The 27,964-nt window shown below is 36.4% G+C and overlaps 1 protein-coding gene across 8 annotated transcripts in view; it reads left to right on the top strand.

The window, feature by feature from the left end:
- ABCC9 (ATP binding cassette subfamily C member 9) overlaps positions 1-13,980 on the top strand; it is a 150,483-nt gene extending 136,503 nt beyond the window's left edge. For 6 of the 8 annotated variants that reach the window (XM_041736005.1, XM_041736000.1, XM_041736007.1 and 3 more), the window contains 5 exons: positions 549-657; positions 2,020-2,123; positions 5,029-5,162; positions 6,694-6,756; positions 11,323-13,980. In XM_041736005.1, coding sequence (XP_041591939.1) covers positions 549-657; positions 2,020-2,123; positions 5,029-5,162; positions 6,694-6,756; positions 11,323-11,460 — 548 coding nt within the window. In that variant the 3' untranslated portion in view covers positions 11,461-13,980. Of the gene's footprint in view, positions 1-548; positions 658-2,019; positions 2,124-5,028; positions 5,163-6,693; positions 6,757-7,455; positions 7,632-11,322 lie in introns of all 8 variants that reach the window. The other 2 variants (XM_041736008.1, XM_041736002.1) reach the window with 1 other exon arrangement.
- The last annotated feature ends 13,984 nt before the right edge of the window (positions 13,981-27,964 follow it).

The following is a 27,964-nucleotide window of genomic DNA, read 5'->3' as shown; positions in this document are numbered from 1 at the left end:
CATCAAGATTGCGCAAGTTTCTAATAAGTCTAAATACACTGTGGAGAAATTCATTAAAAGTTGGTATCTATGTCATAGAATTTCATTTCTTATTTGCAATACGCTGTACTGTTCAATCAGTAAAAGTGAATAATTTAGACAAAAGTCACTGTCTTCAAGGAGTTTTTATTCTAGTTGGGAGAGAGAGACAATAACAAAAGATAGGTAAAGGCATATAGAATATCTTGCGAAGGAAAATAAAGCAGGGAACTAGGAAATGTTGGAAGGAAGAGGACCTGTTAAAGAGAAAAAGTACTTTTGGTTTGTATGAACCATGGAAACTGAATAAGAACTAAGAATCTATTTAAGAGAAAATATATAAGAAAGAGACAATATCACCAAAATGTATATTTTTCTGAGAGATACATAATGATGTTTGTAACCTAAATGGAAAGCTTCATCTTCTGAGTTGCAACCCTGAAGTAGGAAAGTACTTTCAATTTGTAAACGAATATTATTTTACTTTTGATTTTACTACATGCCTGTAATTTTTTGTTTCTGTTTAACAGGAAAGATCGTCATTGATGGAATCGACATTTCAAAACTACCACTGCACACACTACGTTCTAGACTTTCCATCATTTTGCAAGATCCAATACTATTCAGTGGCTCTATTAGGTGGGTGATGTATTCAACAGAAACCCATATGTCTCAGGGTTTACCTTTTGGCTCTTAGAAGGGTTTTACTCAGAACAATTTTTCAGGTGGGTGTGAATGACATTATCAGGATGATAAAATGAAATATTCTGGCCAACAATTTGGTTTGGGAAACCCTAGAGTTGCTAAAATAACCTACAGAAGCCAGTCCTTTATGTTTTTCCAGGAGCTCTGCTCTTTCAGTTTGACTCCACAAAAGTTACTTTTTCCTCTGTACTTGGGGCAGTGATTCTTGGCAGACATTTCTAAGGTGTTCTGTCCTACAGATATCCTGCCTATCACTTATGCTTCTGGCTTGGGCTCAGCAGATACTGAGTTCGGTTAATCCCTTGATTCCCTCATCTCTCACAATTTTTCTTTCAGCCAAAATTGCTTTTAAGAAGCTGCTACAATCTTCTCCATATCTAGTTTATGATTTCCCACAGAAAGAAAAAAAAAGAATGGCGGTATCTGGTATCTACTATCTGCTAAGTGCTTTAAATATATTGTCTCTATATTTAAATATATTGCTTTAAATATAAGTCCTCAAAGCACTGCTCTAGTGTACATATTATTATCCTCATTTTACAGATGAGAATTTTGAACCTAAGAGCAGCTCTAACTTGTCCAAGTTTATACACTTAGTAAGTGGTAGAACCACAACTCTAAATAAAGTTTGACTCCAAAGTCCACTATGGCATTATCCACCAGGTCATGTCTCTCACTGTATCAATCCTTTGTTCTCTCTTGCTCCCCTCCTCTACCTTAATTACAAAGAAGTACTCCCACTTCCTTTTGTCTTGAAGAGAAAATAGATGTAAGATCACTCAATATTCAGCTGTAAAACCACTTTAATTAAAAGTTGCAGATGTATCCAGTTATTTAGCAATGCCATAGTGAATTTATATGTCTGATTAGATTTATTATGAAGACCAGTATTGTGGTTGGTGCAGCATGGTTCTTCTAAGATAACATTACATGTTCCCATTACATGTTCCCGTCGGTTCTGTAAAACACTTTGCTAGATACTATTCAGGTTACATATAATGTAATATGAAAGTGAATAAATCCACATAATGAATTTTATTATGTCATATCTTGCATATAATCTTACTAATTATATATCAGAAAAAATTTTTCATAACATTAAGGTCATTCATTTATTCACTCAACATGAACTGAATGCCTGCTCTGTCCTGAGCACTGTTCTAGGTACAAGGGATATAGCAATAATCAAAATAAATATGACTTATATTTTAAGGAAAGAACACCAATAAGCAAACATATGTAAAAATTCCTTTATTTTTATTTATTGACTAAACAACTTATTTTTTTCCCCTACAGATTTAATTTAGATCCAGAGTGTAAATGCACTGACGACAGACTCTGGGAAGCTCTAGAAATTGCTCAGCTGAAGAATATGGTCAAATCCCTACCTGGAGGTCTAGGTATATTTTCTAGACAATACATTTATTTTTACATATGCAATTAATTCTATATATCTCTGTCTATATTTTATGCTAGAATCACATAATGCATGTTAAATTCCCTTATATTTAAAATAATCTTCAAAAGATCATTAGGACACTTCAAAATCTAATGATTTTGCATTGAATGAAACTTCAAACAAATTCTGTTCTATATGAACATTCCATAATATCCCAGTTAGTACATTTAACTCTTTAGTCTTTTCATCTTTAGTGGTACAGGTAAATTTGTTTTATTTTTTTTTTTAATTTTTATTTATTTATGATAGTCACAGAGAGAGAGAGAGAGAGAGGCAGAGACACAGGCAGAGGGAGAAGCAGGCTCCATGCACCGGGAGCCTGACGTGGGATTCGATCCCGGGTCTCCAGGATCACGCCCTGGGCCAAAGGCAGGCGCCAAACCGCTGCGCCACCCAGGGATCCCTGTTTTATTTTTTTTTAGAGAGAGTGAGTGCACATTCCCGTGAGAATGCAAGTAAGGGGGAAGAGGGGCAGAAGGAGAGATAGAATCTCAAATGGGCTCCACACTGAGTGCAGAGCATAATCTCAAGATCCTAAGATCATGACCTGAGCTGAAATCAGGAGTCAGTCGTTAACCGACTGAGCCACCCAGGTGCTCCAGTAATACAGTCATTTGAATCAGAATATTTCCTTGTGGTCATTCTACTCATGTGATCTACATGACCCCTGGCCCCCAGTAAGTGCGTAAGAGGATTGAAGAGGCTGCTAGGTTCAGAGTAATCAATACCATGTAGGAGTAGGCAGTTTCTCCACATTGGCAGCCATTTTCTTTGTTGACAGGAGGACCTACCTATTCCTTATATTTATGTGACATAATTTTGTGAAGATATTATGTTCTATGACCTTGCTGCAATCTCACTTTTAGCTACCCTTGAAAGGGATAAAACATACTCAAACAATCATTGATATAAATTTAGTCCCAGAGAGAGACAATTTCTGGCAAATAACTCGTGACAGAATAAAATAACAACATGAATAATGAAAGAACATGATTAAGAAAACAACAAAAAGTATACAATGCAGGCTTTAATTCATAAAAATGATGAATATCCCTAATTTTGGGCTTTTGCTTTCTTAAAATCTGAACTCATTTAAGAAAGCAGTCAGAAAGATAAGAGTTGGCTGATATTCTAATTTTAATACATAATATGTAGTTGCCATATTGATTGTGTTGTTTTGGTATTAAAAAAAAAAAAACAGCTCACAAAATAGTACCAAGTTTATTTGGGAAGGAGGGCCTGCTCAGAAACAATACCTTTTGTGATTTTAATTAAGTCCTAAGGGAAAGGCATCCCACAAACAGAAATGAGATACCATGTCTTAAAGGATAGCTTTATTAACCTTGCCAGTGTCAGACTGTGGGAGAAATTCCAGGGATCTGGATGAACTTTCCCATTATAATTTTGATGTCTTGCATGGAAAGCCCAGCAAGTCTACTTGAGAATGATAATGCATACCGACCCTTCTCCTGTGGTGTTTAGATCTTTAGTAATTGGGAATACAGGCAATTATGACTTTTTAGTCCTCTTCACTCAACACAAAAGACATATGAACCTGTTTTGAATTATGAGCACCGTGTTCAAGGGTTATGGTACAGCGTACGCAACAGATGATTTTACTTACACTATGTAATTGAATGTTGTTTATGCTCATTCTCTACATAAAGATTACATCAACTGTTTGATAAAGATCTGGTTCAGGGACACCTGGGTGGCTCACTGGTTGAGTATCTGCCTTTGGCTCAGGTCGTGATTCCGAGATCCTGAGATAGAGTCCTACATCGGGCTCCCAGAAGGGAGCCTGCTTCTCCCTCTGCCTGTGTATCTGCCCCTCTCTTTGCGTCTCTCATGAATAAATAAATAAAATATTTAAGAAAAAATATCTGGGGATCCCTGGGTGGCTCAGCGGTTTAGATAGAGCCTGCCTTCACGCCCAGGGCGTGATCCTGGGGTTCCGGGATCGAGTTCCGCATCGGGCTCCCTGCATGGAGCCTGCTTCTCCCTCTGCCTGTGTCTCTGCCTCTCTCTCTGCGTCTCTCGTGGATAAATAAATAAAATCTAGAAAAAAGAAAAAAGAAAAAAAGATCTGGTTCAGGCCAACTCTGGTGAAGAACATTCATCATTTCTTGCACCCTCCTTATTTATTATGTAAATGAAAAATTGGAAAATAAAGGCATAGCACCCAACCATTAAAAAATCATTAAGAATTCAATGCAGTGAGAATATAATCAATAGAAATTTATCCCCAGGACCCTACTACAAACTGCTTGAATTCTAATAAAAGGGTGTTTTGGAAACAGAATTTATCTTAAACTCACAGTAGGACAGTTTATGAAATGTGGATGGAATCCCCGCCCCCCAAAAAGTGAAGATGACACTGAGGATGTGACATTCATTTATCTATACAACAATGTTTTATTCAGCTGTTATGTCAGATACCAAGTGCTGAGGATACACTGATGAACAAAAACAAACCCGGTCCTTAACCACGTGGAGCTTACAGTTCAGTGGGATAGTATATGATGAAAAGAGAACGAATATGGGAGTCAAGAATGTCATTTCTGATCTGAGAAACCTCTGAGGTTTTCCAGTCTTCAAAATGCTTACCAGTATTTTATATCCTACTATAAGGAGGTAATTTACAACCTTTTGTCAAAATTAGGATGGCTCAGGATCATCTTCATTTTTCCAAAGTAAAATTCCTCTTCACATTTCTAATATGAAATCTCTGCAGCAGTACAGTGACATCCAGCACGCTCTTATAGGACATTCCTACTTTTCCCTACTTTGCTCAAGGAAAATGTTAGTACCATTTTAATGAAATCTTGCTTCTCTCTCTGATGTAGATGCAATTGTCACTGAAGGTGGGGAGAACTTCAGTGTTGGACAGAGACAGCTGTTTTGCCTTGCTAGAGCTTTTGTCCGCAAGAGCAGCATTCTCATCATGGATGAAGCAACAGCTTCCATTGACATGGCCACGGTGAGTGCATTATCTGCACTTTTTAAATTGAAGAGTTAGAGAAATGCACATGAAAATTACAACTTATTTTCTCTCCATTGGGTGCAAAGTCCTCAGTACCGTTGTTTTGAGTATCTTCTCATTTATCTCTTTAATCAACTGATGGTAGCACATTCAGAATCACAATAAAGGAAACATGACAGCTTTAAAGGAGTTCCTACTGCCAGTACATAAAATTAATTTGCCATCACTTTTTAATAAATGCTTAAAACAATCAAATTCCACTGCTCAGTTGATGAGAGTACTGTACTGTATTCAAATGTTCAAGGCTTATGCCATGGAAGTTATAAAATGAAGTATTTAAATCTCTATTTAATAGAAATTCCTAACCAAAAATCAATCATTATTTTCTAAAGCAATTTGAAGAAGAAGGATTCACTAGAATTAATAATGATCTTCTCAGTGTGTTCATGGTAGCAAGCCAGAAACTGTCTTTTGAAGGAAGTTATTTAAAACTGTTAAATATGCCAAGAAGGATCTGTCTAGAAGGCTGTGATTGAGTGGAGAAAATGTCACATTAAACCACAAACTGTATGCACTAGCAATCAATGTTGTTCTTATACAAGTTAACTTGATATTAAAAGTTTGGCATCAGAAAGGATAAAAATTTTTAAAAATCCACAAACATGATACTCTTGCTGAACACTCTACATTGGGTAAAAAAATATCCAAAAAAGGTGAAACAGTTTGTGTATTAACAGCCTATTATATATGGAGATGCTAATTTGACATCATTTCTTTTTATTAAAACTAATCAGTTATATATAAAGCTATATATCCTTCTCAAAGTTAACAGAATTTAAAGCAATAAAATAGTTTCTAATTAAGCCAATTCACTAAATAAGCATAACTACATCAAAATTAGTATTAATTGCTAAGGACTTAGAATATTGGGCTTATTATAATATAGCCTCAGTAGAGATGAGAGAGAAAGGGAGAATGAATTAATTGGCAATGGGCCATTTGACAGGAATTCAGACTTAGGAATCAAGTTTTTCTCTAGGAGAGAGAGAAAATCTTTCAAAATATAATGGTAACATTTTGTGGTGGAAATAAAAATGGTTTTTGCCTGGATGGTTCTTTTATGAGTCAAAATCCAAAGTTGGAGCATGTATCTTATTTTTTTCCTTTTCTGACCCAAAAGTTAACACCATCTTAGGGTTTTATTCATTACTATTTGTGACATAACTCAAGTGAGCATTTCCATGCCCATTTAATTTCATTTTCCCCTTTTAGTTCCCTGGTACCAAATCTATCAGTCATTATGAATTGATCACTGAGTTTTATTTGCCTTTTGAAGATGTGTACAGAACCCAGCAGAAGCTTGCTTCAGGGACTACTCCCTATTGCACCTACACAGAAGGCAGGAACTGGGAGTTCTCTGAAGGGATTGGGCCTGGGGATGGGGTACTTTACTCTCAAGGACAAAATAGTATGGCGAGAGAATGGAGTCCAGAGAAAATTCAGACTTAATTTATTTATTTTTTGGCAGGAAAACATTTTGCAGAAAGTGGTAATGACGGCTTTTGCAGACCGCACCGTTGTTACAATAGCTGTAAGTATTGGAGATGGGGCTGATTTATTCCTCTTTGGTTTTTCTTCCAAGATTAAATAATCTTTATTTTGGAGCAATTCAGATATCCATATGTTGAATTCTATATTTCCCTGCCAGTGCTTCTTTATCTGTACAAAACAACACAGCTATGCTCTGAAAGCCTTTATATTATCTTTTCTTCCCCCAAACTGTTTTTTTCCCCAAACTATCCCCAAACTAGCTCTCCTAATTTACAATGATGGGTTATCCTAGCTCTAAGGATTCCAGCAGGAATGCCTGTGTTTTTTCACTAGATACAGATGGTAGTTCATATAGGATAATTCGCGTTTCAATAATCTAATCATCTGATGAGCAGTTTCAGAAGCAAAATTCTTCAACAGGACTGCCAGTTCTGCTACTGCTTACACTGAATTTCGGTTTCTATTCACTTAACTATCTAAAAAAGGAAGGCTTTATGAGATAAATCACAGCTGAGGCAGATGCTATCTCCGAGCACCAATCAAATTGAAGAATTGCCCAAATCTTTGTATTTGTAATAGCTGACTTAAAGTAGGCCATGATTTTCTTCTTCCTCTTTGCAGATAGATGGATTCTTGCTCACAGTTAGGCTTAATGTTTCACAAGAACTTTTTTAAATGAATCACCTGGACATTTTCCCTCTTGCTGATTCTTGTCTTTCCATTTCTCTTTTCTCTCCAGCACCGTGTCTCTTCTATTTTGGATGCAGGTCTTGTTTTAGTCTTCTCTGAGGGTATTTTAGTGGAGTGTGACACTGTTCCAAACTTGCTCGCCCACAAGAATGGCCTCTTTTCCACTTTGGTGATGACCAACAAGTAGACCGTCATCAGCTACTCTGCCAACTATCCCATTCTCTGGTAGTTATCTTAGGGGGAATCCCCTCAGTCAGGCAGGGCTAACACAGTGATTAAAGTGGGGATGGTGTGTGGTGAGGGAACTACCTACAGAGCATTCTCACATCAATCGGCTCAACCACCTGCTTCAGTTATGTTCGATACTGAATGAGGCACACGTATAATTTTCTAATATGTAAATGCAAGAGAATCAGATTTACCTCTGTCCTAAGGACCAATTTCACTATTCCTCGGGAATAGGTTGTAAGTGTCCTTAAAAATACTGTGCATGTTCCTTACCTGCCCTGAAGATCGCAGTTTTTAACTTACAGAATTATTTAGGCCTAACTGTTGAATACTAAGAAGCTATGTATGGAGTGTTTGCTGATGCTTCCATTTTAGTGAATGATGCATGGAGAAAGAGCACTCCTTGAAGTGCACTTGTTTAAAGTGGCAGAAAATGACTCCCATCAGGGCCCACCTTCCATATCCATACACTAGGCCTAAGGAAAGAAAAAGCCACTTTTCTCTTACTTTCCCAATGAACTCTCTCCTGGAGGAGAGTTACCTGATTGAGTCATTCATACTAGAGTGTGAATGGTTTAATAGATGAGAGAATTGGCTATCTTGAAAAACAGTTCTCTAAAATTTCCAGAATTTTCTCACTGGAGAAGGTAGGGAGATATTTGGTAGGGGCAGCGGGGGGAGGAGAAGTTCCTGTTGTCCTTAAACGAGCAAGTAAAAGGAGGGAAGCAGACCCTTGCCTACTCAAAAGACTAGTTTTCTCTCTTCTGCATGAAGCATGGTATTGTTGACTGGCCCCATTTAGGTTTTTTTTTTTTTTTGGCCCCATTTAGTTTATACCTGGAAGATGATTTGAGCATTATTTGTATCTTTAATCAAAAAATTAGGTTCTCTTTCTAGTCTGCCTACATTGACTGAATACTTTTCTATAGACTTCTGTATCTTTCACTCATTCTTCATTTCAAGACCACTAATGAGGAGGTGGCCACTAAGATACCTCCCCATTGGAACACAGAAGGCCATAGGTAGGATGAATTACCATGGGACCAACTCCTCTTCCCAGGCTTTGCACAGAGAAAACACCAGCAACCTGTGGTAGAACTCTAGTAGAATGATTCTTAGTTCTGTTAAACAGTAACTAATTTTTCTTCCCTGCTTAAAGTTGTTATGTTAATTTTGTTAACTACAACTGAAAATTGTGAAAGAATTTCAAAAGATAACTTTCTCTGGCTTCTAAAAGTAAGAAGCCTTCATGCACCAAAATAGCGCACGGCATTTATTTATGGAAGTGATTTATTCACCACTCTTGATTAGATTAATTTCTCTAGAGTATTTTGAAAATTGCATCATTGCTCTTATAATTGACACCATACTTTCTCAAGCAAAAAAGAATTTGGATTAATGAAATGATCATCACATATATTTATTTCTATTGGCCAAGATTTTTCCATGTTTTTATTTTTATTTCTTGAATAACCATTATTTTAGCATAATAAGGCAATGTTTATATCATTCTATTTATGTATTTAGAGCCAAATTCTTTTTTTAGCATCTGTGATATGGTTTTTGAAGGCTTAATCTTTTTTGGAAGGAAAATACCCAGTTCATTAACCTTAAGTTTATTTTTTTTCTAAATGCATGGGTATACTAGTGACTCTGGCCTTCTCTCAAAGATAAATAAACAGTATCCTGCAAATTTTAGTAATTCCTAAATATATATTCTCATTACCAATATTCAGTGAATGATAGGTTTGTCTATGGATGTTGGAAATAGTGGTACATGTTCTGATTTGGCATCTTGATTATCCTCCCTATCTATCTTTCTTTTCTCCTCTAGTTGTCCAAACCATGACTTTCTGCTTCTCTGAAAGCATAAGCATTGAGACTACCCCATTTAAGGGCCCAGGGCAGAAGATAGGTCTTTGCCCTGGGGATGGCTTTAGGTTGGACTCAGAGTTGTTAGGAGAAGGCATTTTGGAAAACTGTGTATCTGATAAGCAGATGATATTTCTGGGTTTGGCATCAGCATGCTCATGTTTTGACCTGCATAGTCCAGGTTCAGTATGGTAACCCAGAACCACATGTGGCTACTGAGCACTTGAAATATGGGTAGTCCAGATTAAGACATGTTGTAAGTGTGAAATACACACTGGCCTTCAAAGACTTAGTCCTAATAGAAACATGTAAAAGATACCATTAATAGTTTTTATATTGGTTATCCAATGAAATGTTTTTAATATATTGGATTAAAATATATTATTAAAATGGAGTTCATGGGATGCCTGGCTGGCTCAGTTGTTAGAACATGTGACTCTTGATCCTCAGGGTCATGAGTTCAAGCCCCACATAAAATATGGAGCTTCCTTCAAAAAAAATCAACTGGATTACATACAACTTCACATAGATTTCTAGATTTCACCTGTTTATTTGTGCCTTGAAAAATGTGTCTTTTAACAAATTTTAAAATACATGTGTCTCACATTTGTGGTTCACATATTTCTACTGCATAGCACCTATCTTACCAAGAGAAGTAAAAAGACCCATGGCACAGATTTTTCCCTTATAAATTGTAAAAATAAAAAATAATAGTAGCTGACATTTAGTATGTGCTTGTATGTGTCAGACAAGCTGCTGAATTTTTTTAATGGATTATCTCATTTGATCCTCACCGCCATTCTGTGAGGCAGGTACTGTTATTACCATCATTTTATACATGTGGAACTTGAGGCATATAAAAGTTATGTTTGTTGATCAGGATTGTACAGCCAAACAGGTGGGGAAAGCAAAAAACAAGCCCAGTCTAACCTCAAAGCCTATGTTCTAAGTCATAACGCTAAAAATAGCTGGTGAAAAAGTCCTCAAAGATAGCAGATACTCCCTATGAAACAATTTGCAAGGCAGAAATGTCTCATGCTTTGAAGTCAATAAGTCTGATTTTGATGCTGGTTTTGCTGCTTTTATTATCTATGTGATCTCTTGATTTTGCTTTATCTCTATGAGCCACAATGATCTCACACATTGAAAACACTCATATTTGAGGAATGTTTTGATGATTAACAAGTATGTGTGTGAAGCACTTAATGTATAGTTTAAACTCAGTAAGTGCTAGCTTTTATTATTATTAATTACTAATCCCAAAGCTTCTCTCCAAAGGGTACTAGGTGAAAAGAGAGGACAAGTGTGTGGCAATGATCTCGAAAGACTAAGAGGCAGCATGTGTAAAGTCCTGGATAATCCATTCTAATACTGCATGCCAGAATGGACTTTCCCATATTGTGTTTCCAGAATTGAACCATCTTCCAGGGCTCTTCAAATTGTGTGTTAGCCCACAAATGAGTTGACTCTACACAAGAGATGATTTTAGTCTAAACTATAACGCAACTGGTTCACAATGGTTCTTATCATTTAATTATTTGACAAACAAAATTAGCCTCCTTACACTTCCATGAATGTGTTGAAACTACTATATTAGCTACACTGAATTTAACACAGCCCATCCAAGACCCAGTCACACACACTCACCAGTATTTAAAAGTATGTAAATAATGGTGTTTTAAATAAGACAGAAAAAGAGGCTGTGCTTCTAGTACCCCCTAGTACCCCAAGATAAATAATTGGTGAGATATGCATATTCCATTGCTTTGGTTCAAGCCCTGAAATTTGTAATATGTGTATTTTTTTTCACTCACAGCATCGGGTTCACACTATTCTGACGGCAGACCTGGTTATTGTGATGAAGCGAGGAAATATTTTAGAATATGACACTCCAGAAAGCCTCTTGGCTAGGGAAGATGGAGTTTTTGCTTCTTTTGTTCGTGCAGACATGTGAAGGGATGTCTTTAAACAATACAGGGATTTAAAATAATGCAGTTATAACCTACCTGATGGATCATCAGCTTGACCTTCAGAAAGTGGCATCTTAATTTTTACACTTTTGTGTAAAATTTTTGTTTTATTTACAGTGTCACTTTACCAATGAATATTGTATTTCCTATGTTGATATTTCTTTTTTATTTTGTTTTCCAAGATTTTACTGCTTCATATGTTCATTACTGATGATTTTCTAATGATTAAGCCACTTTACCTTTAAGAATAGCAGGCTGTCTTAAGATATGTAAGCTACTTTAAGTGGTAAGTCAACAGCTATAATTTCTCATAATTTTAAGTCTGGTAAATATCTCTCAGGCATAGATGTCACCATGAGTATTCAGTATGGTTATACTCTTATATGTAAGAACATGTTTTCCTTTTTGTCGGCGTCCCCAGATGTTATTGGAAGAGGATTAAGAGGACACATTCTCTAATCACTGAGAAAACAAAACGCTTAAATCTATTATCTATTGGAGGAGAATAATGGTTCATTACCGTTAGAATACTGATGCTGCCTTTACCAGTCTCTTTTCCTCATCTAAATTGTTTCTGTTACCAAGAAGTCATTTATGGTAGCTTTGTAAAGCCAAAGCCTTAACCAGAAAGATCATGGAAAAGAGTTTGGATGTTTGAAAAATTATACTCAAGGTTCCATTTTTCCCTCTCTAGTAAGGGAATCGGGAATAATGTGTTTTTTCCAGACTAAACTTCAAAGTGTAAATACATTCAGTCCTTCAGTAGCAGGCCAGCTAAAGCTCTCTATTCATAGCTGGATATAGTTATGATCCTGAGCCCTAAAATTCCACATTATTCAAGATTCAGGAGCATAGGCAAGTGGTCTCATTTGCCTATTTAAATATATATATATAAAAGTGTCTATTTCAAAGTGGAAGAGTATACTTTTTTTTTACATAAATGCCCAGTGGTGTCACATGTGTATCCATTTGGTACTGCTCTAATTTTAATGCACATGTAAAAAGTGAATCAAAATGTTATTGATTTTTAATGTTATAATTTTTAATGCAGATGTTAAGAGTGAATCAAATGTGGATGGAACATTAGTTATATGTTTTGCATAAATATAAATTAATAAATTTTAAAATACTAAAAGTTACCTGCACTGTCATGCTAAGCAGCCAAAGCTTTCTACTACAATTCTGTGCCCTACTAGTATAAATATCATGGATTTTCATATGGGGACCTGCAGACATTGTTAGATTTTAAAGAATTATGTTTGATAAAAAAGAGAATTTATGCTTCCTCCCTATAGTTCTTGTGTTCAGTTTATTGTATTGTGTACTCACTCTTGGGAAATCTGTAATACTTGTTTATCTGGCATACATGATTGGACCTTCACCTAAATATAGAATTCTGATGTTTACCTAAATAGGTTTCATAAGGATGGACAAACATGTTCTGTGTCACTTAGCTTGAATTGTTACCCTTTGTTGTATATATAAAACTTCATTAAGAAAAATCCTCCTAATGTTTCCTGAAAGCTAAGCAAAACAGAATCAGTAACTATTAAGTCAATCCTGAAAATATTTTCTAAATATTCTACCAATCTCCTAAGCATGTTTCTGTCATGGAAGTATTTTGTAAGGCTGCATTTACATAAAGCTGGTTATCAACTTACATGTCATTATCACAGAGAAATGGGGATTTATCCATAAAAGTAACCTCTCACAATACTTGTAAATTATACCACTATACAGGCAATGTCAAGAGAAGCATAGCTAATTACACTAAACAGAATCACATTTATCATTTTGATACCCAGGTGATCACTAGTTCCCTCATATCTTTTAGCCACTTCAGTGTTAACAAAACTAAGCTGATTGAATAAAGTCAAGAATGACTTTTTAAAATTATTTAATATGCTATATATATGATCTGTTGAATATAGAGATGACTCATCTCAAGATAACTTTTTACTTTTAAATAGGTACATATCTATAAAAGATGAGCCTTAACCAAATCAAATTTTACACTCACAGATTTGACATTTAATTAACCAAAATCAATTTTATAAATTTTAATTCCTTAATATTTGTTAAAATGCATAAAGATTTATTTGAAAAATAACAAGGTTACTAATATCACTGAGAGATTTTTTAAAAAATTTCTCTTAAAGGATTGTGCATCATCTGTTTTTGTGCTACTACTCACGAGCTACTTAAAAATCAGCTTAGCTCTAGATTAGATACCAAAAGACTGGTATTTGAGATCACATAACTGATATTTGAGATCTGGGACCATGTCTGTTTGTCTTTATGTCCTCTGCATTTAATAGAAGTGTCTAGCCCATAGTAGGCCCTAATAAATATAGTTGATTGATCCATTGATTAGTCTCGCTACTAGCCATGTGCCTAAAACAATGAGTTATTTTCTTCACTTCCCGGATTGTGTTTATTCTACTGTGAAAATATACTGGTTTGATATTACATAATAAATTACTCTTTCTCTTTGCTTGATTAAATAGGGTTATTATTCTTTCACTTATAATAATATTGGGTGTCAGCCAAGATAATCAATAGATGTAAATCAACACCAACTGCTGAGATAATACCCTACTTTGACAATTTTATTTCGTATTTGCCACTTGTCATGCACTTCATTACTTTTATATATAGATTCTATGTGGAAGTTTCCATTAAGTGAAACAGCTATATCAATAAATTTTATAACATCTTTAATTAAATAGCTGGATGTCCGGACTTTTCCCTAAGGTTTACTGATCAATTTTTATAGTTATCTTCCAATGTATCTTTCATCACTTATTCTGTACTGCATTCTTTGGAGTTCTGTGACAATTCCCTTATTGACCTATTATCTACAGTTAAATGCAACCCCACCAAAAAGGAGAATTACAAACCAATATCCCTGATGAACATGGATGGAAAAATTCTCCCTAAGACACTAGCCAATAGGATCCAACAGTACATTAAGAGGAGTATTCATCACAACCAAATGTAATTTTTTCCTGGGCTACAAGGTTGGTTCAACATCTGCAGATCAATCAATGTGATACACTACATTAATAAAAGGAAGAACAAGGACCATATGATCCTCTCAACAGATGCAGAAAAAGCATTTGACAAAGTACATTATCCTTTCTTGATAAAAATCCCTCACAGATAGAGAGAACACACTTCAATATGATAAAAGCCATTTATGAAATTCTGACCATGAATATCATTCTCAATGAGGAAAAAATGAGAGCTTTTCTCCTAAGGTCAGGAGCACACCAGGGATGTCCACTCTCACCAGTTGTTCAACAGAGTACTAGCAATCCTAGCCTCAGTCATCAGACAACAAAAAGAAAGAAAAGGCACCCAAATTGGCATAGAAGAAGTCAAACTCTCACTCTTGGCAGATGACATGATACTCTGTGGAAAACCCAAAAGACTCCACCCCAAAATGGCTAGAACTCACACAAGAATTCAGCAAAGCGGCAGGATATAAAACCAATGCACAGAAATCAGGTGCGTTTCTATACACAAACATGAGACAGAGGAGAAATTAAGGAGTTGATCCCATTTACAATTGCACCCAAAACCATAAGATACCTTGGAGTAAACCTAATCAAAGAGGCAACAGATCTGATCTCAGAAAACTATAGAGCACTCATGAAAGTGATTGAAGAAGACACAAAGAAATGGAAAAACGTTCCATGCTCATGGATTGGAAGAACAAGTGTTGTTAAAATGTCTATGCTGTCTAGAGCAATCTGTACATTCAGTGCAATCCCTATCAAAATACCATCAATTTATTTCACACAGCTGGAATAAATAATCCTAGAATTTGTATGGAACCAGAAAAGACCCTGAGTAGCCAAAAGAATGTTGAAAAAGACCACCAAAACTGGTGGCATCACAACTCTGGACTTCAAGCTCTATTACAAACCTGTAAGCATCAAAACAGTACGGTATGAGCACAAAAATAATGGAACAGAATAGAGATTCCGAAAATACACCCTCAACTCTATGGTCAACTGATCTTTGACAATGCAGGAAAGAATACTCAATGGTAAAAAAGACAATATTTTCAACAAATGGGGTTGAGAAAATTGGACAGCCACATGCAGAAGAATGAAACTGGACCCTTTCCTCACATGACACACAAAAAATAGACTCAAAATGGATGAAAGGCATAAATGGGAGATGGAATCCATCAAAATCCTAAAGGAAAAGACAGGCAGCAACATTTGTGACCTCAGCCACAGCAGCTTATTACTAGACAGGTCTCCAAAGGCAAGGGAAACAAAGGCAAAAATGAACTATTGGGACTTCGTCAAAATAAAAAGTTTTTGAATAGCAAACAAAACAGTTAACAAAACCAAAAGACAACTGACAGAATGGGAGAAGATATTTGCAAATGTCTTATCAGATAAAGGGCTAGGGTCCAAAATCTATAGAGAACTTAGCAAACTCAACAGCCAAAGAACAAATAATCCAATCAAGAAATGGGCAGAAAACATGAACACACATTTCTTCAAAGAAGACCTACAAATCGCCAACAGACACATGAAAAAATGTTCAACATCACTGGGCATCAGGGAAATGCAGCTCAAAACTACAATGAGCTAGCACCTCACACCAGCCAGAATGGCTAAAATTAACAAGACAGGAAACAACGAATGTTGGCGAGGATGCAAAGAAAGGGGAACCCTCTGACACTGTTGGTGGGAATGCAAGCTGGTGTGGCCACTCTAGAAAACAGTATGAAGGTTCCTCAAGAAGCTGAAAACTGAGCTACCCTACAACTCAGCAATTGCACTACTAGGGATTTACCCCAAAGACAGTAGGTAGGTACTGTAGGTAGTAATACGAAGGGGCACCCCCATGTTTACAGCAGCAATGTCCACAATAGCCCAGCTGTGGAAAGTGCCCAGATGTCCATTGGCAGATGAACAGATAAGGAAGATATATATACTCAGTGGAATACTACTCAGGCATCAAAAGAAATGAAATCTTAACCATTTACAATTACTTGGATGGAACTAGAGGGTATTATGCTAAGTGAAATAAGTCAATCAGAGAAAGAGAATTATATGATTTAACTCATGTGGAATTTAAGAAACAAAACAGAGGATCATAGGGGAAGAGAGGAAAAAATAAAACAAGATGAAATCAGAGAGGGAGACAAACCATAGGAGACTCTTAACCAGGAAGCAAACTAAGAAAAAAAAAAAAAGGAAGCAAACTAAGGGTCACTGGAGGGGACACAGGATGAGGGATTGGGGGATGGGGTAACTGGGTGATGGACATTAAGAAGGGCACATAATAAAATGAGCACTGGGTATTATATAAAACTGATGAATCACTGACCTCTACTTCTAAAACGAATAATAAATTACATTTTAATTAATTGAATTTAAATTTAAAAAGCGAAAGAATAAAAAATACAGTCTTTTCATTTTAGCATAAGTAATAGTAGTCAAAAGGATGTGTTCTGGAACTCAGGTTTATTTTTTTCTTGAGCAACTACACATCATTCCCAACGGTTTTTCTCCAGCACTAGTAAGGTTCACCCCACTCAAACTTTCCAATGAAGGGGCTTGTATATGTATTTCTAGCAAATTTCTCCAGATAGGAGTCATAACTAGCCAAGTTTGGGAATCACTTGTTTACCTCAGTCATCACATAGTCTCTTTTGTTATGATCACATGGAGCCAGAGAAGATGAAGGTGATTTTCACATGCTCCCTCTCTTTCCTGACATTACCGTCTTCCAGATGACCGAAATGAGCCTCTTGGTGTCACTGAGTGAACCCCTTAGTTCCATCATGAAGGAAACGTTGAGTTAAATGAACTGAATCTTACCTGAGAAGAATCTTTACCTGAGAAGATATCAACTGGGGTTCTGAATGCTATTTTCTTTTATTTAATCAGCAATGTAGAATCTAAGGGGAAAATGTCTTCACAAAGATGCAAAGTCTTTTTCCCCCACATCTGAATTTGCTATTGAATCATCTGTACATTATTTTGCTGAATTTAGAGTCATATTTCCAAATGTTCACGGTCCATAAGTGTGAGAACTTTGGGTAGGCTTCATTATTGATGCCTCACAATATGGAAAGCAGGTAAGTTATCTGTCATAGTTATTCCCCTTTCCACCTTCATCTTTTTTTCTACAGGTGTTGTCATCATCACTGATATGTGAAGGTCAATATATTCATTCTGTATATCTACTACATAGGACTTTTTTCTCTTTGAGGTGCCTGGGTGGTTCAACCGTCTGACTTCTGATTTCACCCCGGGTTGTGAGATCGAGCCTTATGTCGGGCTCCCTGGTCCGCTTGGAGTCTGCATGTTCCTCTTCCTCTCCCTCTGCCCCTCCCTCAGCTTATGCTCTCCTTCCCTCTTTCTCAAATAAATAAAATCTTTTTTAAATAAATAATATCTTTTTCTATGGGTAGTAACAAATTGCCCTTAGCCATTCACACTATGGTGACCAATGCCCTCTTTCTAAATTGATCAAGAAAGTCTTACCTGCCAGTTAATTGGCTCTAAGAAGAATGCCCTCTGTGACCTTCGTGCCACTAACCATCACACATCATCTGCAATTATACACTTCATACTAGAGACAAAGAGCTTCTTTTTCTATTATTTTTATCATTTAATCTGCCCACTGCATAAAATAAGTAATGTGTTCATAAATAACAACAGCACAATACTGCTTAATGCCACTTCATTCCCATTTTTCTTTTAGAGCTACAATATGCACTATTTATACACATTATCAGTAATTGTTAAGTGAAAGACTATTGACCTTTAATATTATCAGAGTCAAGTGGATTTAGACCAGCTCTTCCATATCTAGGTATTTGCTCTTTGACTCACAGTAGTTGGGGTTTTGTTCCAACACTAGTTAAGTAGAGCGAATTAAAAAAAATTAATCTCGTTCAGATACCCTACATGTTCATCATGCCTTCGAATGTAGACATAAACAGAATTCTCCACTGTTTAAATCCCTTAAAGTGTACTGTTAACCATCTTTCACAGGTTACAATGTATCCTCCAACACCTCACAACCTGTGCATGCCACCCCCCTACATGCACATATCTGTTCACATTTTATCTTGTTGTCTTATAGAAGAATAAACCTACATGAATCTTTTCATCACATATTAATACAATGCATAGTTAAGTCAAATACAGATGCCTACAATGGATGGCATAAAGAGAAATTCTTATAATCATAATTATAAGTGTATCTTCTAGCTCTAATGCCACTTTAGGAAGACATTTCACTTCTAGATAGATCATAGAATGTGTTTCCAGTAATAAGAGAATCAAAGGATTTTTTCTATTATTTTTTTAAGATAACCGTGGTAACATATTGCTGGGTTATAGTGAGCAGGCTCTTTTTAGTTCAACAAGAAGAGGATAATGGTTGTCATAAAGGTAATGAACCCGGGCTGCATATCTGTGAAAGAAAGGTGGTTGTCTCCTTACTAAGGGAAGCCATCGGAAAATGAATTTGGGTTTTTCATCTTGATTAATAATTCTATGAATATCTTCGATGTGTTCACCTTTGAGTAAATCAGGTGTGATTTGAGGAGATTATCCATCAAGATAGTACAGAGCTTACTAGTGTATTAAAAATAGTATGATATCTTTTGAAATAACCATCTTTATTGTACTTCTTTTATAGGGAAAGAACTGAGATTAGAATTTATATTAATTACCTCCATATCACTGATCTGTCTCCAGAGATGGCACTTAACCCCTCAGGGGATTGGAGTGTGGATATGGGGGTGCTATTGAAAGGACACATCTGCCTTGGAATCTAGGGAAAGCAGAATTATCCGGTCTGAGGACAAATGTGGCTGGGCCAGGTCTAAACTGAGTAGGGCAGTCCACTCCTCCATTCCATCTTTCTGTCTCAAGCTTCTGAGCTTCCTTTTACCCTTCTGTGCCATTCTATCCTTCCATCTGCCTTGCATGTGACATTTATCAATCACTCCTATATCATGTGAAATTTTCTAGCACCAGGGCCCACAACTATCTCCACTTCTCAGATTGTCCATTTCAAGGTATTAAACAAAGAATCTACTTTGTGCAGCTCATCTTTGTATCTTATGCATGACTGAACAACTTTTCACTACTTCACTTTGGGTCAGGGATTGACCTCTGGCCTAAAAAGCTGTGGCCTGATAGTATATGCCAATTGGAAGCAATATCCTATGCTGTGGAAAACTTAACATAGCCTGGAGAGTGACATGAAAGCAAGAATACAAACCAAAATCACAACCAGTAGTTTCAGAAAAAGAGTGATGATACCAAGCTGGCTACTGATTATTTTCCTTTGGAAAAAAAAAAAAAAGAAGAAGGGAGGGAGAACCATTCTTCTATCACATGAGCATTAGAGTGAGCTGGTTGACTAAACCCTTTGGACATTCTTTACACGGTCCCATACCCTAACTTTGCTCCAGAGAGAGGGAAAGTCCAAAGAAGGATGTAATTTTCTTTTAAACAAGAAAACAAATCAAAATCTTCTGCCATAAGTAGTCACCTCCAAATATTGACTTGTAAGCCCAAGTTTTATTTCCCTGTGGGAATGACTGCATAACTCACAGCCTACAAGACACTCTCACAACCACCCGTTCAAAACAAGCAGCAACACCCATCTAGAATTGCACTCTCTCACCCATTTTAGGATCCCTAACACATAGGACAATTACAGGCATACTTCAGATAAAGGCACCAGTTTCTCCCAAGAACCTGTCACTCTCAGACACTTACATGTGCCAAGCACTTGGCCAAGGCACTGAATTTGCTGTGTCATTGGCAGAATGGAAAAGAGAAGTGGCAAAAGGCTGCGATTTGGGGTACAAGATTTCACCTGAAAAAAAAAAGTTTCTTTTCTTTGTTCCCATTTGTCTGAACTTCTAGCATATATTAAATTCAGTAAAATATTATATTGGAAACACAAGGCATCTAGGCTTTTGGCCAAAAAACTTAGGGAAAAAATTAGCAAGCCTAATATTTCATGAGAAATTCTTGGCTTAAACAATATTTTAATAAAGCTTAGCTATGTGTGCCAGTAAAGCAGAGAGATGACATAATGACTTATGATTTAAATATCATATAATCTCTGTAATGTCTAGTACCATCTTGTATCAAACAACATGAGAGAAGCAAAACCCCTGGGGGAAAGAAGAGAAGAACAATGTGAAATCAATTGAGATACCAGTAGAAGGCATATTGTATAAACTGTCTCATTAAAAAATTTGATGAAAGAATAATTACAACTAACTAACACATATTGAGGAGATATGATATGAGCCTTATAAGTATAATCTCATTTAATCTTGACAAAAATTCTATGAGGTGAACATTATCACCATTTTATAATTGGGATTCAGATTGGCTAATTTGCCCAAGGTTTCGTGGAGCAGAGATTCAGGCAGTCTGAACTGAAGGCCCATATGCCTGACCATGTGCTATGCTAGACTGATGATTCAATTCATGAATCCATTAAGTTCTCTTGGAAATAACTGATTTACACTATCTATGATATATAATAAAGAATAATTATGCCTGTGGAGAATATTTTGAAAAAGGAACTGGACCAGGAATTAGAAGTTCTAGTCTTGGCTCTATCACATATTGGATGTGTAGCCTTGGATTAATCATTTAACACCTGAATTTCCATTTCCTCATTTGCAAAAAGGAAAACAAAAAGGCATGATAACTACTCTGTCAGCTTCATTGAGTTTTTGTGATTCTCTAATTAAATGGTGATGAAAGGATTTTATTATTTGAAAAGCACATTCTGACATGAAATATTGATATTGAGAATCCACTACATATACCACATCTTAATAGTATTATATGGGATTATTTCTTAAGTCACAGAATAAGCTTTTTCCTCTCCTAAAAATTGACATGATTCCAATGTTACAATGGTGAGATGATATATTCAAGCTGAGATATTATATAAAAATGGCTTTAAAATATTGAAATCCTTGGGGTTCTAGAAAGGGCAAATGCAAAATCAGTCTGTTAGGGTATAACCTAGGTCTCCTGGAAAGGAGAAAAAAAAAACAACAAAATTAATTCACATTCAAAATTAGAACCACATGAGAAAATGAACCACCATGATGAGAAACAAAAGACACAACAAATAGGAAGATTAGTACAAGAACTAGAAACATTAAAACAATCTATAAGAGGTTTAAAAATATGTCTGTTTGCCAATAAGGGTGTAAAAATGTGCTCAACATCATTCCTTACCAGGAATGCAAATAAAAATAGCTGAAACTATAAAGACTGATGATAAATAAAACTACAAAGATTGACCATAGCAAGCTCTGGTGAAACTGGAACTCCCATATATCACTGAAGGGAATGAAAAAGGCACAACCCATATGGAAAATAGGCAGTTTCTCTAAGGCTAAATATGTGCCTATACCAGTACTCAACAGTTTCCCTCCTAAGCATGTATCCAAGGGAAATGAGTGTTTATGTCCACAAAAAGACTTGTACAGCAATGTTCATAGCAGCTTTATTCATAATAGCCAAAAAGCCCCCAAAAGAGCCCAAATGCCTATCAGCAAGAGAATGGATAAATAACTACCATTTGGTGGTTTCTTCACCCAATGAAATACCTATAAAACAACGTAGCCAAATCTCACAAATATGTGGAGTACAGGAAGTCAGGTACTGAAGAGTACCTACTATAGGAGCCCATACACACACAATTCATCGACAAATAAAATGAATGGATGATGAAACAAGTCCTTATAGAGTTAGCTCTGGGAGGGCGCAGCTACAGTCTGCAAAGGGGCAGGAGGAAATCTAGGGTGATAGTCATATTTTATGACCACATAACTGTGATCCACGTGCCAGTCATGTGGCTGTGTAGAGGTTTTTAAAAGGTGAGGAAAAGTAGATTACTTTAGAACAAACAAATAGAACTAGTAAGGTAAAAAAAAAACATTAAAATTAAAAACTTAATGGACAAGTTAAAACATCAATTAAGCTTAGATGATCAGACACTTCTTTCCATTGGAAACATCTAGAATGTACCCAGCAGTACAGAAAAAGCTGATAGAAAATAGGAAGCATAATGAGAAGATATGAAGGACAGCATTAAAAGGTCTGAAACAGAGGTGTCAGGGGGGAAAAAAAAACAAAACCCAAAGAGCCAAGAACTACTCCTAAAAAAATTTCAGACTCAGATGATTTCAAAATTATTGCGTTTTCGAGGAGGAGCTAATCGGTATCTTATTTAAACTATTCAAATCCATAGAGAAAGAATCTGCATCAATTCTTTTTATAAAGATTCATAACCTGGGGTGCCTGGGTGGGTCAGTTGGTTTAGCCTCTGACTCCTGATTTCAGCTCAGGTCAGGATTTCAGGATCATAGGATGGAGCCCCACACTGGGCTCCACACTGATGTGGATCCTGCTTAAGATTCTCTGTCTCCCTCTCCCTCTGCTCCTGTACTGCACCCCACCCCCCCAACCCTGCTCCGGCCCTGCATACTGGTTTTCTCTTAAAAAAAAAAAAAAAAGGAAGGAGGGGGGACACCTGGGTGGCTCAATCAGTTAAACTGTTGGCTCTAGATTTTGGCTCAGGTCATGATCTCAGGGTCCTTGAATGGAGCCCAGGACTCTACACTCAGCAGGGAGTCTGCTTGAGGATTCTCTCTCCCTCTGCATCTCCCATCCCCTCACCCCCACCGCATGCTTGCTTTAGCTATCTCTCTTTATCCCTCAAATCTTTTTAAAAAATAAATATATAATTAAAATTTAAAAGATTCATAACCTTCATCCAAAACCAGGCAGAGAGAACACAGACAGACTAATACAGACCAATCTAACTAATAAATATTGATGCAAAAATCCTAAATAAAAGCAATTCAGGGCAGCCCGGGGGGCTCTGCGGTTTAGCGCCGCCTTCAGCCTGGGGCCTGATCCTGGAGACCTGGGATCGAGTCCCATGTCGGGCTCCCTGCAAGGAGCTTGCTTCTCCCTCTGCCTGCGTCTCTGCCTCTCTCTCTCTCTTTCTCTCTCTCTCTCTCCTCTCTCTCTCTCTCTTTGTGTGTCTCTCATGAATAAATAAATAAAATATTTTTTAAAATTCAGCCTTATATTAAAATAATAATTCACCATGACCACATACAATCTATCTCAGGAATGTAAAAATAATTCAATGTTTTTTTTTAATCCAGTGCTTTAATTTACCATATTATTTGGCCAAAGAAGCAACAAAAAGATAACTTTGATATATGCTAAAAGTATTTTACGTAATTCACCATCCATTATTAATTTTAAAAAACCTAGAAAAGTAGAAAGAGCACACTACGTTAAAATGATAACTATGTAAATTACATATTCTGGAAGCATTTTCTCAAAATCACTAAGGAGAAAAGCATGCCTGCTATCACCATCATTATGGACTACTGGCCCGAAAATATTTACAAATGCAGGAAAGGAAAATATTGAAATAGTAAGTGATAAGTTAATTAAATACTAATTCAGGAGGTTGTAGCAAAGTTCTAATTTTTAAAGAAGATACTATGTTTTAAGTGCATTGGCCTGTGCTACATCCTTTACATACCCACGTCATTTAATCTATACAACTCTGAGAGGTAGATGTTAATGTGTCCGTTTTACAGAAGAGGAAACAGGCTCAGAGTGATGAAGTATGTCGCTCAAAGCCACCAACTAAGATAAGGGGCAGAACTGGCAACCGATCCCACATCTTTCAGACTCCAAACTCTGTGAACTTAAACAAAGGGTTAAGCATATTTCATACATCTTCCCCATTTCCTCAATTTAAAAAAAAAAAATGATTGACCCAACTGCATAATAAACTTCTGTAGGTTTACAGAAAGATCATATTATTACCCTATTTATTCTAACAATAAGTGAGGTAATTTGGCATTTTAAATTAGTAACAAATATCAAATATTTAATTCTAATATGAACCTGTTTAGAAAAAATGACTTTGTGAAAGCTTTTCTGGCACTGATAATTTTTACCTAAAGGAAAATCCAGGTCACTTAATAGCGGGGGAAGAAAATCCTGGCAACTGATCATGGAGTCTAAATATCACTTTAAAACTTTCAACCTCTATAATCCCTTCTGCAACTGGCATTTTTAAAGGTGGCAAGAAGGAATCACCCTACAGGGAGTTCTGGAAAATGTCAGATTTCTCTTTCCAAGCACCATATGAGTCACTGATTTTTCAAAACATTGTGACGTGAAAGCTTAGCAATAGATCAGGACATTGTTGGGAATTGCTCTTTCACTAAGAGCTTCAGAAAAACTTGTGAAGAATTCCTATGGCAAGACAGATCCCAGGCTCATGTGAACTTGTCTTTCTTTGGCACAAGAATATAAAAGCATAATTTCAAGGCCTAGAAAAACGAACAGTTCCAGCCACTCTTCCTCATCCTCTCTTGGAAGAGACCTCACCAGCTTTATTTAGTACCAGCATTTTTTGCCCTGCCGGCCGAAAATAATTGCCACAGATACTTTCTACTTGATTGAAGGAACCACTTTGCCCTCGGAGACGCTATTATAGTAAAACAGCCAGGTTGACTTCCTGGGTCCTTATTGTATTACCGGGGTCTTGGCTGGCTTCTTTTCAGCCCTCCGTGTCTTGATTAAATTCAAAAGTTGAAGAGATACCAGTGCAAGTGTTTGGATAGTTAGCAATCTGAAGGTGAGTGAGGTCTCAAAAATAATCCTCAAGTCTATAAAATGAAAATGGTATTGTCATTTCTTCTTAGTCTGAGGTTAGGAAAGATAGTTAACTAAGAGTCAAAGGAATCTGTGGGTTTGTACCTTCTCCCTTCCCACCTCCAAACCCAGCTCTGAGTTATTTTTGACCATCACCCAACCGAAACCAGCCCACTATATTAATAAGAACCGACAACTGATGAACCACTGAATTCTACCTCTGAAGCTAGTAACACACTGTGTTATTTAAATTGACTTTAAGTAATAATAAAAAGAACCAACATTTATTAAGTACTTACTACAGGCCAGTCAGTCTCCTGAGCACTTTAGAGGGACTGTGGCACCTTGTCCTCATGACAATTCTATGAGTTTCTTATACCTGAGTGGGCAAGAGAATCTCCAGGGGAGCTTTTAAGTGGGCTTTATTTTATTAGAAGTATTTAAACCTTCTCATTTAAAGATATTTTCACTTTGAGGTCAAGGATTTTATATCTTATTCTATCCTTGCTCAATAAAATCTGGAGGGGCATAAAATCATGTTACCAGGTGTTTCTCATGTAGCTGAATGATGGAATAACAACCATCCCTTTGAGATGCTGTCCAGGGAGAAAAGCACAGGATTTGGGATCAGATGTTTTGAGTTTGTTGTAACATTTCATCTACTAAGTATTTGATTTTGGCTAATTCATTTAGCTGTACTTTAACAGACTCATATATAGAAGGATGGAAACAACCCAGCATAGCTGTATCAAGGATTAGGTCAATGTTTTTCAAAGCCTAGTATAGGCAGATTCTCTCTATCTATATTCTTTGGGTAAATGCAGAGATGAATGGATCAGTGAGTACCCTCGTCACTTTTCCCAACTTGTCTGCTTTTTCTCTTCTCCATTCAATATATTGATCTTGTTCCTGTTCGTTGAACACACCAAATCATTTCCTTTATACTTGTTCTTGAGCTTCCTGAAGCCCTGTTGATTACCTGATTAATCCTTTGTTCAAATCCCACCTTCTTAAAGAGGATTTTTCTGAACTGTATGTAAAATGGCCAATTTCTGGCTCCAGTTACTTTCAATACTTACCACGCTGCTTTATTCTCCTTCTAACTCTTGACACCATTGATAACTACATAATGTGTTACTCAGTTTACTTGTTTGCTAACAGCTTCCTCCCTCAGAATGCCTCGGTGCAGGGGCTTTGTTTTGTTCACCTAGGTGTGTATGAAAAGGTAGCGATTGTTATTAATGCTTCCCTTCCTGACCTGCTGATCCACACCTGTGAGATGGCATAGGTTCAAGGAGTTGAGCATGCAAACTGAATAGATTCTTTTCCACGAATGGTGCTGATGGATACCCTTAAAGAAATGGGGTGACCTAATTTCATGGACAGTGAGGTTTTTTTGTATATAAATAGAATTATGTATCAAAAAGAAATGTTCTCTAAACTCACTGGAACAGATAAGCAAGAAGAGTTATATTGTCATTTCCATTTCATGATAACTCAAAAAAAGTGAGTTTATAACATGCTGTTTTGATTACTAGTTTATGTAACAGTTTTATTAAGCTGATTCCCAAGCAATATGTTCCAAAGTGGTTTATATGAGGACACCAATAAAGCAGCATACCAAGCAAATAGACCAACCATTATTTGGGCTCCTAACATGAATCGTTTCCATTGTCATTTTGAAGACTTTCCAAATTCTTACATCTAATACGGCTCATCAAGTCCAAGAGTTCGAAATTCACAAGTCTAATCAAAGGCAAGGTCATTAAATGCAAGGACTTAACCCTTTATCTGGAGAGTACTTTCAAGAACTTCACTGATTGGTATTTGATAATTAAAGCAGCAGACAACTGGGCAAAACATCACCCTAATACTTCCTCCACTTGTTTGAAGGCACCTGACAAACTTTGTTTCTAGGAGAATAGGAATTGTAGAATCTTCTTTATTCACAAATAAAATGCCTATAGGGTCCAAAAGGAACCTAACAGATGTTTACTTAAAAGTGGACAGATATCCTTGAATTGCTTCCCAGTTGCATAAATTTCTCTGGTACGCAACATGAACAGATTCTAACAGAATTCTTCATCTTAAAGTCAAGAAAATCATAAGATTTTAAAAGCTAGCTTTGTTCTAAACTTATTACTGACCTCCTCAAGAGGGGTGCACAAATTGGTCTTCACTCTCGAAAGAAGAAAGAGGAAAATTATGGAACAGTCAAGAAAATACGTGTAACTTTTAGTGGATGGCAGCAAAATAGTGATTAAATAAGTAGTCCAATAAAATAAGCCTTAAGTAGTAAACGTGGTCTTAAAAAATTAATTGCTTTCCTTAACAAATTTCTCAAGGGAAATTTAGACGTTCATACTCGGGCCATAATATGAGAAGAAGATCAAAAGGGAGAGAAGCTAGATATCAATCAATAATAAATACCATTAACCCTTGAATGACTTGAGGATTAGGAGTGCCGACCCCACATGCAGTTGAAAATTCGTGTATAACTTTTGACTATCCGCCCCCCCAAAAAAAAATACTTACTAATCACTTAACTTTGACTGGAAGCCTCATGGATAACATAAACGAGTCCACTGACACATATGTTATATGCATTACATACTGTACTCTTACAATATGGTAAACTAGAGAAAAGAAAACATTATTATGAAAATCACAAGGAAGAGAAAATACATTTACAGGACTATACTGTATTTATCAAAAAGACTCCTCCTAGAAGTGGACCGGCGCAGTTGAAACCCATGTTGTT

Source organism: Vulpes lagopus, chromosome 21, assembly GCF_018345385.1.
Source record: "Vulpes lagopus strain Blue_001 chromosome 21, ASM1834538v1, whole genome shotgun sequence".
In the NCBI taxonomy this organism is placed as follows: domain Eukaryota; kingdom Metazoa; phylum Chordata; class Mammalia; order Carnivora; family Canidae; genus Vulpes; species Vulpes lagopus.
This window is presented reverse-complemented; position numbering and strand designations above follow the sequence as displayed.